This window comes from Callospermophilus lateralis, chromosome 4, assembly GCF_048772815.1.
Source record: "Callospermophilus lateralis isolate mCalLat2 chromosome 4, mCalLat2.hap1, whole genome shotgun sequence".
NCBI lineage: Eukaryota > Metazoa > Chordata > Mammalia > Rodentia > Sciuridae > Callospermophilus > Callospermophilus lateralis.
The window spans coordinates 47,793,566-47,806,886 of NC_135308.1; the positions used below are offsets into that span (position 1 = coordinate 47,793,566).

General features: G+C 33.9%; 1 protein-coding gene across 2 annotated transcripts in view; it reads right to left on the reverse strand.

The window, feature by feature from the left end:
- Positions 1-13,321, reverse strand: part of Hook3 (hook microtubule tethering protein 3) — a 112,058-nt gene that overhangs the window by 29,868 nt on the left and 68,869 nt on the right. For both annotated transcript variants that reach the window (XM_076852460.1, XM_076852462.1), the window contains 3 exons: positions 12,394-12,595; positions 3,067-3,177; positions 2,267-2,354 (listed from right to left, as the gene is read on the reverse strand). In XM_076852460.1, the coding sequence (XP_076708575.1) occupies positions 2,267-2,354; positions 3,067-3,177; positions 12,394-12,595 (401 nt within the window). The remainder of the gene's footprint in view (positions 1-2,266; positions 2,355-3,066; positions 3,178-12,393; positions 12,596-13,321) is intronic.

The following is a 13,321-nucleotide window of genomic DNA, read 5'->3' on the forward strand; positions in this document are numbered from 1 at the left end:
TACTGATGGAACATACACATCTCTTCATGTCAGGAAAGTACAAGATTTGCCTTATTATTATTATTATTATTTTTCCGTACCAGGATTGAATTCAGGGGCACTTAACCCTTAGCCACATCCCCAGCACTGTTTTTGTATTTTATTTAAAGACAGTGTCTCATTGAGTTGCTTAGCACCTTGTTAAATTGCTGAGGCTGGCTTTGAACTCAGGATCCTCCTGCCTCAGCCTCCCAAACCACTGAGACTACAGGCATGCACCACCATGCCCAGATTCTTTATTCTTTTTAATGGCTCTACAGTACATGGCCAAATGAGAATGCCATTTCTACATTGCTGAATTTTTAGGTTGTTTTTAAAGTTCACTATTAGAAACAATGCCTTAAGCCATATTAAGGTAAATTTCTAGAGTAAAATCGTTAGGTCAAAGGGTATGTACATAAAGAAGGTAAAAATATACAGGTTGTTAGGTAGCAAACAGAAACATGAGAGTTTACATGAGATAGTCTACCTTTTCTTGATGATACAGGAGCTGAGAATAAAAAGGTTAAAGTTCAGGTTAGAGTCAAAATTTTAGAAAAACTCAAGCAGAGTTGATTAGAGACAAGTGAAAAAACTGCCAGGCAAGCAATGAAGATCCAATTATATAAGAAATGATGAATTTTTGGTGAAGATAATTAAGAAAGATATATTTTTCTTTAGTTGACTTTGGCAATTTGCAATGTGTGTGGGGAGGGGCTTTAGGCTGCCTAAATTAAGGTTTGACAAGCTTGGACTAAAACAAGGTAAGAAGAAAAGAAAGCAGTGATGAGAAAATGGTTAAAATAGCTGATAGGGAGGCTGAATAAGTTGGAAAATGAGGCCAGGTGAGAGAGCTAGTTAAGTGAGACTATAGGAAGCTGAATGCAGTGGAGTATGCCTGTAATCCCAGTGGCTCCGGAGGCTGAGGCACTAACCATATCTCAGTGGTGAAGTGCCCCTGAGTTCAATCCCTGGTAAGCCCCTTTCCCCCCAAAAAAGAGAGACTATAGGAGCAGATTAGAAGGTAAAGGAATAAATAAGCAGGTTTTTAGAAGAAATAAGGAATTAAGAAAAAGGGTAGTCATGGGAAAAAAATATTCCAGTTTTATCTAACAAGCAGGGACTGGTTATTAATGTGGGAGTGAACAAACCAAAGCTATTCAAGTCATCAATCTTTCACAGTCCTCCACTGTCATGCAAGAGCAGTAGAAGAGTGAGCTGACTCTTGTGGTTCAAAAAAGAAAAAAAAAAAAGAAGAGTGAGCTGAGTGTTGATTCTCTCAAGTGAGGAAGAATAGATTTTGGAGATGTTCCTTAATGGATTAAAATCCATTCCACTTTTCTCAGTAGAGGGAAAACAAACAAACAAATAAAAAACACTGACTCAGAATGTTTGATATACTTTTAAAGAAGACATGAGGAGTTTTTCAGAATGAATTTCCAGGTTAACAAAGATGACTTCCATATTATGTACAACCACAAGAACGGGATCCTAATTGGAATGAGTTGTACTCCATGTATGTATAATATGTCAAAATACACTCTACAGTCATATATATTTAAAAACAACAACAACAACAACAAAGAAGCCCATCTGGAAACACTACATACTAGGTGATTCCAACTCTATGCTGCTGAATAAAATAAACCTATGGAGATAGTAAAAAAAGATCAGTAAGATCAGTGGTTGCCCAGGGTTAGTGGGGACTGAATAGGGTGAGGGCAGACATGGAATTTCAGGGCAGCGGAAATACGTTGCATGATACCATAATGGTAGATACATGTCAATATATTTATTCAGATCCATATGAATTAACCCTAATGTTAGTATGAACTCCCAGTGATAAAAAATATACATTCATCATTGAAACAAATGTGCTCTGGTGGGGGACGTTGTTAATGAGGGAGGCCATGCGTGTTTGTGGGCATAGGGTCTATGGGAAATCTGTGTCTTCAATTTTACTGTGATCCTAAAAGTACTCTAAAAATAAAGTCTATTTTAAAGGTATAAAAAAGAGAAATGATTTGACCTAATAAAAACTCAAATGCCAGCAAATTTCTCTAAAAGTTGGCAAGTAAATCTGGTCCCATAACTATAGCCTATTTTCCATAATCTGGGTAAGAGTTTAAAAATTCGTATCAATTTTATTGCCTCGAACCAATTTTTCATTTTTATCTTAAAGTGAACCTAATGTTTTTGGTAATCATCAGAAATAAATCATCTTGTTTGGATTAACAAGATGTTTTACCTTGAGTGGTGAGCTGTCCTTCCTGAGCCTGCACACAACGAAGCTCTTCAATAGTTTCCTTCAGAGAATCCCTTTCTGTTCTTAATCTCTGGAAGGATATATAAACAAGGAAGGTCAGCTTCAAGCTTTATGAATTTATTCATCAGTGGTCTTTGCCTTACCTAATAAAATGATAAACAACAGTGAACCTGGACATGCTTTACATTTTGGTCTTTTATGGAAAGATCATAAAGAAAAAGATTAAAACAATTTTTTTTTCATTTAATAATACTGAATGTCCACTATTGCAAGGCAATATGCAACACACAGTCAAACATAAGAAACAGAGCTATCTACTCCATCCTTAAGTAAAAGGAATTAATTTCTTAACATCCTTTTCATTAAACATAAAAGATCAAAGAATAAAAACTAAGTATTCATAAACCTTGAAAAGCAAAAATATCTTTAAAATATTCAAAACATGCTGAAGAATAAATGTCTTATAAATTAATCACATAGAAAGCAGAAAAACTACACAAATTTACAGAAAGAGCAAAACACTTTAAAAGAGGCAACAGTGGTAGAAAAGATAAATAAATATTAAAAAATTAGAATGGAAGTAAAATAATTCATATTTTATTTTAGATCTATTTCCAAAACAAATGGAATCTTTTTTGAATTTTTTGTAATTTAAAAATAAATAGAATCTCTAATTTTTAAATTCGTGAACAGAAGGAATTAATGTAGTTAAAACACGAATTAAATATAATTGTCTAAATTTATCAGTGGTCAAAATCAAAATGCCTAATATACATACTTACATCCTTTTCCTTTTGAAGACTATCAACTTTTTCTTTTAGCCGCTTATATTCAAAGTCTAATTTATCTGCTTTCTTTGATTCTTCAGATAATCTATTTTGCAGTTCTACTACCTGATACAGAAAGATACCATTAATTTTTATTATTTGAAACATTAGGAATTATCATTATGGGGGCTAAAGGTGTAGCTTACTGGTAAAGCATATGCTTAGCATGTGTGAGATCTGGGTTTGATCTCCAGGACCCAATCCCCTCCCCACAAAAAAGAAACAACCATTTTCTTCTTCTCCAGGTCTATAAAAACCCCCTCCCCACATCAATACTCAAATGAATGCATATAACCGAGCAGCTGAACACAATGGAGAAAAACAGAAATGAAAATCTGCCTAGACACTGAATTCCCAAATCAGAATCATCTAGAGTAACAGTGCTGAAAATTATAAAAGAATCCTCCGGAATTTTCATTTCTAGCAATATAGCTAACTGGATAGTCTAAAATCCTTTTTGAATTGAGGAAAAAACAACAACAACAAAGAAAAAGAAAGAGAGAAAGAAATGCTGGGGTAGGTATCCAATCACATAGCTAAGATAAAGTGAGAAGTTCATGTAGAAGTTGCCAGTACTAGATTAACAGGAGTTAAGTGGTTATTAAACTGCTTTAGGCTCTAAAAGGTAGTAAGGTAGTAAAAAGATGGATTAGGACAAAAATTCTTCAGCTGGCAAGATAATCAAGTACTTGGGTTTTAAAAGAGCATGATTTATAAATCTACAATCATAGCCAGTTAACAGATGAATTATGTTTGAATTTTTATTCTTAGCCTTATCTGGGAAAATGTAAAGTAAGCAATTAAAGTGATAGATGAGGGAGTCCCACTACAGGTAAATGGCATTTTATTCAGTAAAATAATAGGTGGAAAGTTTCCAAATCTTAGTAATGATGTGGCCATCGGTACTGAAGACATTTAGAACTCCAAATAAACATGACCAGAAAAGAACCTTTCCAAGATGAACTATCAATAGGTCAGAACAAAGAAAGAATATTAAAAGTTGTAAGAGAAGCACCAAGTCACCTATTAATGCAAGCCCATGAGAATAATAGCAGATTTCTCAGCAGAAATTCTAAGGGTCAGGAAGACATGGAATAATGTATTTCAAGCCCTGAAGAAAACAAAATTACTACATTCAGAAAAGATAGCCTTTAAAATCTAAGAAGAAAAAGGACTTTTTAAGAATTCAAGACTGCTATATCAGCTTTACAGAAGATACTCAAAGGAATCCTACACCCAGATGAGAAACCAAGATAAACAACCAAAAGAGCATGGAAAAGAATAAGTAGATGGGCTGGGGTTGTGGCTTAGTGGTAGAGCTCTTGCCTAGCATGTGTGAGGCACTGGTTTGATCCCTGGCACCACATTAAAAAAAAAAAAAAAAAAAAATGAAGAAAAGGGGGAATAAAAAACAAACAAGGGAGAGAATTAAATTATAGCAGATGGGGTAGAGAGAGAAGATGGGAGGGGAGGGGAGGGGGGATAGTAGAGGATAGGAAAGGTAGCAGAATACAACAGTTACTAATATGGCATTATGTAAAAATGTGGATGTGTAACCAATGTGATTCTGCAATCTGTATTTGGGGTAAAAATGGGAGTTCATAACCCACTTGAATCTAATGTATGAAATATGTCAAAAGCTTTGTAATGTTTTGAACAACCAATAAAAAATGAAAACAAACAAAAATAAAGGTATCGTATTCATCTACAACTGAAATTATACACACACACATATGAATAAGTGGATAAGCAAATGAGAAGTGGGATAGAATCAAACAGGATTATTTAAGTAAACCATCAAACCCCTAAGACAAATAAAAGAGAAAGAAATGAACACAGATGATTTAAAACATATAAAACAATAATATCAAAACAACAGGAACTGGTAATTTGCCTTGCAATAACAACCCTGAATGTAAATGATCTAATTTCTCCAATGTAAAGATGCAGACTAGCTGAATGGATTAAAAAGCAAGACCCAACTCTTTGAAACTGACAAAGGCACATACAGGTTGAAGGTAAAAAGATGGAGAGTGATAATCCAAATGAAATCCAAAAGCAAGAACGGCTATCCCTGCATCTGACAAAAAAAGACCAAAATTGGTCAAAAGAACCCCAAAGATCACAATATGCTGATAAGGGTACAATCAATCAAGATAAATATAATGATTGTAAATATATATGCATTGAACTTCCCAGCATCCAATTTTATTTAAAACAAACAAACAAAAACACTATAAGACACAAAGGGATAGAAAGGTCCCATAATAGTGGGTGACTTCAATACCCTAGTCTTACCAATACCCTAGTCTTACTTCAATACCCTAGTCTTGCCTGGATAGATTATCCAGGCAAAAAATGAGAAAAGAAACATTGGAATTAAATTACCCTATAGATCATATGGACTTAATAGCCATCTACAGACTATTCCATCTAACAGCTACAGAATATACACCCTTTTCATCAGCACATAGAGCATTTTTCAAAATAGATAACATTCTAGGCCATAAAGCAAATCCTAATATACACATACATTCACACACAAAAAATTATTTCTTATATCTTTATCAGACCACAACAGAATGAAATAGAAATTAACATCAAGAGAAACTTAGGAATTATACAAAAACATGCATATGGAACAATGTATTTTTTATAGTAAACTGGGAAAAATTTAAAAATTCCTAGAATCAAATGATAATGGAAACACAACCTATAAGAACATATGGGACAGGCTGGGGTTGTGCTCAGTGGTAGAGAGCTCGCCTCACACATGTGAGAACCTGGGTTCAATTCTCAGCACCACATAAAAATAAATATACAAAATAAAGATACTGTGTCCATGTATAAGTAAAAAATATTTTTTAAAAAGAACACATGGGATACAGCAAATGTGAGGGAAGTTTGTAGCAACACATGCTTAAATTAGAAAAATAGACCTCAGATATAACCTAATGATGACTTAGAAAAACAAGAAAAAACAACAACACCCAATATTAGTAGAAGGAAAGATATAATAAGAACCAGTAGAAATAAATGAAATAGACACTAAAGAAAAATCCGAAGAATAAATGAAGCAAAGATTTGATTAGATAAACAATTCTGACCAACCCTTAACCAAGTTAACCAAAAAAGAGAAGAACCAAACAAAATTAGAGACGAAAAAAGTGGGATATTACGAGACGTACACTAAAATTGATAGGATCATTAGGGAATATTTTGAAAACTTGTATTACCAATAAATTAGAAAATCCAGAAGAGGGGTTGGGGTTATGGCTCAGTGGCAGAGTGCTTGCCTCATACATGTGAGGCACTGGGTTCAATCTTCAGCATCACATAAAAATAAACAAATAAAGATATTGCTTCCAGGTGTAATTAAATTTTTTCTTAAAAAATCTAGAAGAAACAATTTACAGATATATTTGACTTATCAAACTTGAACAAGAGAATTTTAAAAAAATCTAAATAGATCAGTAACAAGAAAACTGTTTGCAGAAGATAATAACTGTATACCTAGAAAACCCTAAAGAATTCACCAACAGTCTCTTAGAACTGATAAATTCAGCAAAGAAGCAGGATACAAAATCAACACAGAAGAGTTGGATAGCTTTCCCAGACACCAATACTGAATTCTTTGAGAAATTAAAACAAAGAAATCAGGAAAACAATCCTATTTACAGTTGTTTTAAGTAAAATAAAATACCTATGAATATACCTAAACATGGAGGTGAAGACCTCTACAAGGAAAAAATTTTAAAACACTGAAGAAATAAATTGAAGAACACATCAAAAAAATGGAAAGACCTCTCCATTCATGGACTGGGAAAATTAATATTGGTAAAATGGCCATACTATGGGACGTGACCGACAGATTCAATGTAATACCCATCAAATTACCAATACATTCTTCACAGAACTAGAAAAAACAATTCTAAAATTCACACGGAAGCACAAAAGACCCCAAACACACTAGCCAATCCTAACAAAAAAGAACAATGTTCATAAAATCACCATACTGATTTCCAAATATAATATAGAGCTACTGTAACAAAAACAGCATGGAAATGGCATAAAAATACACATGTAGACCAATGGAATAGATGCAAGACACGCATCTACAGTCACCTGATTTTTGGCAAAGGGGCAAAAAACACATGTTAGAGAAAAGAGAGCCTCTTTAACAAATGGTGAGGTCAAAAGTGAACCACTACCTGCTGATGGTTGAAAACTAGATTTTGAAATTGTTCAAAAACTGATTCAAATGGATCAAAGACCTTATGTAAGACTTTAAATGTTAAAATTGTTAGAAGAAAACATAGGTAAAACATTTGAAATCAGTATTATAGGCAATGACTTTCTGAATAGGATTCTTTTTTTTTTTTTTGAATAGGATTCTAATAGCTGAGGAAATAGTAGTAAGAATTAACAAATGGAATTATATCAAATGAAAAAACTTTTGCATAGCAAAAGAAAGAATCAACAGAGTAAAGCAACTGCCTATAGAAAGGAAGAAAATCATTGCCAACTGTTCATCCAACACAGGATTAATATCCAGAACATAGAAGGAACTAAAAAAAAATTTAACACAAAATAAGATGTACAACTGGTTGAAAAATACACGAAATATTCAATGTCTTTAGTCATCAGGAAAATGCAAATCAATGGGCTGGGATTGTGGCTCAAGTGGCAGAGTGCTTGCTTAGCACCTCTGAGGCACTGGGTTCGATCCTCAGCACCACATAAAAATAAAATATATATGTGTACATATATATGTACATACACACATATACAGAAAATGCAAATCAAAACTACATTGAGGACTGGGCTGTGGTTTAGTGGCAGAGCACTTGCCTGGCATGGGTAAGGCACTGGGTTTAATCCTCAGAACCACATAAAATAAAGGTATTATGTCCATCTACAACTAAAAAAACAAAACAAAACTACATTGAGATACTATCTCACTCTAGACAGAATGGTTATTATCAAGGAAACAACAACAACAAAACCCAACAACAAATGCAAGTAAGGATGTGGGGAAAAGGAATTCTTATATGCTATTGGTGGGAATGTAAATTAGTAATAAACACTATAAAAATTTCACAAAAAACTAAAAATAGAAGGACCATATAACATTCCCAGCATCTATATCACTTCCAGGTAAATACCCAGAAGAACAAAAGTCAGCATACAATAGAGATATCTCCATACTTATGTTGTCATGGCACTATTTAAAATAGCCAAATTTATGGAATCAGTCTGGATGCTCAATACATGAATGAATAAAACAAATGTGGTAAATACACACAATGGAATATTATTCAGCCATAGAGAAAATGAAATCATGTCATTTGTAGGAAAATAGATGGAATTGGAGATCAACGAGTTAAGTGAAACAAGCCAGACTCAAAGATAAGTATTCCATGTTTTTTTAATATGTGGAATCTAGGGGGTAAAAAGATGACATGAACATAGAAAGGGGACTATTAGAAGGAGGAAGGAACTAGAAGAATGGAGGAAAAGAGAGTAATGGGAAAGGTATATACAATCAAAGTATATTATATCACATATGAAAATATGACAATGAAACCCATTATTTAGCCACCTGCAGTGGCACACACCTATAATCCCACTGACCTAAGGCAGGAGGGCTGTAAGTCTTGAGACCAGCCTCAGCAACTTAGCAAGACCCTGTCTCAAAAAAAAAAAAAAAAGAAATAGCAGGGATGTAGCTAGGTGTAAAAATGCCCCTACGTTAAGTCTCCAGTTCCAAAAAGAGAAAGAAATCCATTATTTTGTATAGTTAAAATGTGCCAATAAGTATAATTAAAAAATAATATTCTGGACATAATAAAAAATATGAAATGGTTTCCCACTATTATTTTTACACAAAGTTGTATTAAAGGCCAGGTGTGCTGATACTGGAGGGAAAAGAAGGTATGGAATATAAAGAAACAAAATTACTTTCATTTGTTCACTATATCACCTTTAATGAGATATTATCATAAGTAATATGAGAATTTTGCAATGCTACAGAATCAACAAATAAAATCTATTTATTGTGTACAACCAGAAATATGAAAAATTGTGCTCTATATGGGTAATATGAGTATTCTGCTGTCATATAACAAAATTTTAAAAAATGAAAAAAGAAATCTATTTCATTAGTATAAATCATCAACAAATGGAAAATGGTATCTTCCATCAAATAACTACATTTATATAAACAACCAAAATCACAAATACCTATGAGTAAAATATGTGCATGATCTTTAAAAGAGCTTAAATTGAAAGACACTGAAGACCTAAATAAATGCAAATAGAGATATATTCATACATAGGAATACTTCTTGTCACAAAGATGTCAATTCTTTCCAAATCAATCAACTGACTCAATGGAATTTCAACTCCAAGGGTTTTGAGTTTAGAGGGGGGGAAAAAAAAACAGGTCCAAGAACAGAGAGTTTTGAAAAAGGACAGGTAAGAGAGTCTTCTCTACCAAAAGCAAAATTACTAAAAATCTACAGAAAATATGACAGTGTAGTAGTAGCATGGAAATAAACAAGGACACCAATAGAATAGAGTGCCCAGAAATAAACCCATATATAAAATGAAAACTTTAAATATATAAGGTAGAACTGTAGGTCACTGGGGAAGAAGAATGGACCATTACATATCCACACAGACAAAAATATTAAATGGATTCCTCTCACATTCTAGGAAAGAATAAATTCCAGATGGATTATAAATGTAAATATGCAAAACAAATTTTAAATCTTTGTAATGAAGAGATTAGACTTTCATCTTTATGTAGAAAATAATGTGTAAAGATAAAAAGTACAAATCATAAAGAAAAAGATATTTTAAGTTCATTACATTAAAATTAGGACTCAAAAAATACTGGCAGGTCAGACATCTATAGGAAATGAACAATGAAACTAAAGAAATGAAAAATTAAGGGCTGGGGATGTGGCTCAAGTGGTAGTGTGCTTGCCTGGAATGCGTGAGGCACTGGGTTCGATCCTCAGCACCACATAAAAAATAAAATAAAGATATTGTGTCCACCTAAAACTAACAAAATAAATATTAAAAAAATTAACATAAAGAACATATAAAAGGTTTTATAAATTACAGGAGGACTGCAAGTTTGAGGCCAACCTCAGCAACTTTGTGAAACCCTTTCTTAAAATAAAAAATAAAAAGACCTGAAGTTGAGGCTCAGTGGCAAAGTATCTCTGGATTGAATCCCTAGTACCAGGGGGAAAAAGTTAAATGAGTAAGAAAAAGAATTAAATATAAAATGGGTAAAAGATAAAAATAGGAAATTCCAAAAGAAATATGGTCAGTTCATATATTTGTCATCTGCATAATGCTAAGTAAAATCACAAGGAGACACTATTTTATATTCACCAATTGGCAAAATTTAAATTTGACAATACTATGTGTTGGTGATGTGGGGGAGCAAAGGAATCCATATAAACATTTTGTTGGTAATATAATCACTTCAAAGAATAGACTGGAACATCTATTACATTGACAATGCTCTAAGAAATTCCATAAAGCTGGGCATGGTGGCACATGCCTATAGTCCCAGTTACTAGGGAGGCTGAGGCAGAAAGATCCTGGGTTTGAGGGCAGTCCTAGTAACTTAACAAGGCCCAAAGCAACTTAGCAAGACCCTGTCTCAAAAAATAAAAAGGAATAGGGATGTGGCTCAGTAGTTATGTGCCCCTAGGTTCAATCCCTGCTACCAAAAAAAAAAAAAAAAAAAGAGAGAGAGAGAGAGAGAGAGAGAGAGAGACAGAGAAAAAAAATTGATAAAGCTCTGTAACCTCCACCATGTGCACAGGACATGATCAGTATGATTAATAGGGGCATTTCTCTGTGTGTGTGTGTGTGTGTGTGTGTGTGTGTGCGCGCGCGCGCATGTTTGTGTGTATGTGCATGTGTGTATAAAAGTGGAAACATCTCATATGTCCTTCAAAAGTAAAGTAGATAAATTTTGGAATAGTCACTCAATGGAATAATATACAGCATTAACAATGAATAGTAAGTATAAAGCAATGCCTATCAACATGAATGAATCCCATAAATATACTGAGGAAAAAAAAAAGTCAAATAAAGAAGAGTATTTTCTTTTTTTTGATTTTGAAGCCAGGGGTACTCTACCACTGAGTTACATCCCCAGCCCTTTCAATTTTGTACCCTGAGATAAGGTCTTGTTGAGTTGCCAAGGCTGGCCTTGAACTTGTGATCCTCCTGTTTCAGACTCCCCAGTAGGTGAGACTGTAGGTGTGCCATGATGCCCTGACAGAAGAGTGTTTTCACTGAATCATTTATGTAGTTTTGGAACATGTAAAAATGTAATAATTTTTGAAGAATAAACAGATATGTCACAAATGTATAAAAAGATGTGTGGAACAAAAACCATATAGCAATACAGAAGTTACCTATAACAAGGGAGAAAGTGTTGTATTTTTAAGCATGTATTTACTGTATTATACTTTTGCTGTTGTGTTTTTTTTTTGGGGGGGGGTAGGAATTGAACCCACAGGTGCTTAACCACTTAGATACATCCTCAGCCCTTTTATATTTTATTTTGAGACAGGGCTTTGCTACGTTGCTGAGGTTGGCTTTGAACTTGCAAACCTCCTGCCTCAGACTCCAGAGCCTCTGGGATCAGAGGCATGTGCCACCACACCCACCTTTAGACAGGATCTCAACTGTGTTATCTATCTAGGCTGGCCTCAAGTGATCCTCCTGCATCAGCCTTCTTTCTTAGTAGAGGGACTACAGAAGCATACCATCACACCTAGCCCTGTTGTGTATTTCTCAAGTATTCCATATTAAATTTTAAAAATTAAAAAAAGTGGGGGAGAGTTGCTTTAGAGACCAATCAAAATTCTCTGGATAAGAATTATATTTAGCTGGGCATGGTGGTGCACACTTTTAATGCAACAGCTCAGGAAGCTGAGACATGAGAATTGCAAGTTCAAAGGTAGACTCAGCAACAGTGAGGCGATAAGCAACTCAGTGAGACCCTGTCTCTAAGAAAATCACAAAATAGGGCTGGGGATGTTGCTCAGTGGCCAAGTGCCCCTGAGTTCAATCCCTGGTACGCGCCCCCCAAAATGAATTATATTTAAAGTTCTTTAAATATAAAAAATATAATAAAGAAAAGATTAAAAACTGTAAAAACAAAAGTTAGTGGTTTTGATAAACTATATGTCCTAGTAGACATCTTGCTTAAAACCATCATGAGGAAAGTTGTTTCTGTTCTTTTACCTGTCTCTTATACGTCTCAAGTTGACTTCGTGCTGCATTGGCCTTTCTTAACTCTTCCTCTAGACTGACAGTGTTCTGCATATACATGGTATTCTTCTCTTCTAAGAGTTTAACCTGCCGCCTCAAATCACCAAGGTCTTCCAGCTTCTTTTTATAAGATTCCACTTGACCTTCTAGTTTAGATACTTTATCAGAAGAATGTCTAGAGTAAGATAGAAATTAAAAATCAGAAATATACATACGGCTGCTAAGATCTTTAGACAAGATGTTAAACCAAGAAAGATTACTAGGCATTATCAGGCAACAACACATTCTAATGAAATTATGATACCAAAAGTGATTTCAGAATAATTTTTTGCTCAGATTTTGTAAAAATGTCCAAAATGACAGAAAAATATATTGTTTAGAATGTTATACAATTCAAGGAAAGCAGCAGGGGACAGCCAGCAAATCACATTTAGTACAAAAGTAAAGTAAGTTGTTAGGCATGAGTCATGAGTGATCATAGGAACAGAGGTTTTAGTAGAAAAAATAGTAGATAGACAGTGGCAAATTGTAGAAACTAAAAAAGAAAATGTAATTTGTGTGTATATGTGTGTATGTGGTGCTGGAGACTGAACACAATGTCTCATGCATATTAGGCTGAGTGCTACAATACTGAACTATAACCCCAGCTGAGAATATAAATTTTTCTTACATAATTTTAGTTTTAGAAAGAAGGAAGGAATAATAAATCTTTCTTTTTCTTTCTTTTTAAAATTAAAGAGACCTAAATGTTAAAAAAAAAAAAAAATGTGTGTGTGTGTTTGTGAAGAAGCGAGATTCAAGATGCAAAGAAAAATGATAATTGATATAAACACAGACCCTACATTAGCATGAAGGTTTGAGACTGACATACTGAAAAATGAATTAGTGCTGGACAGGAGGA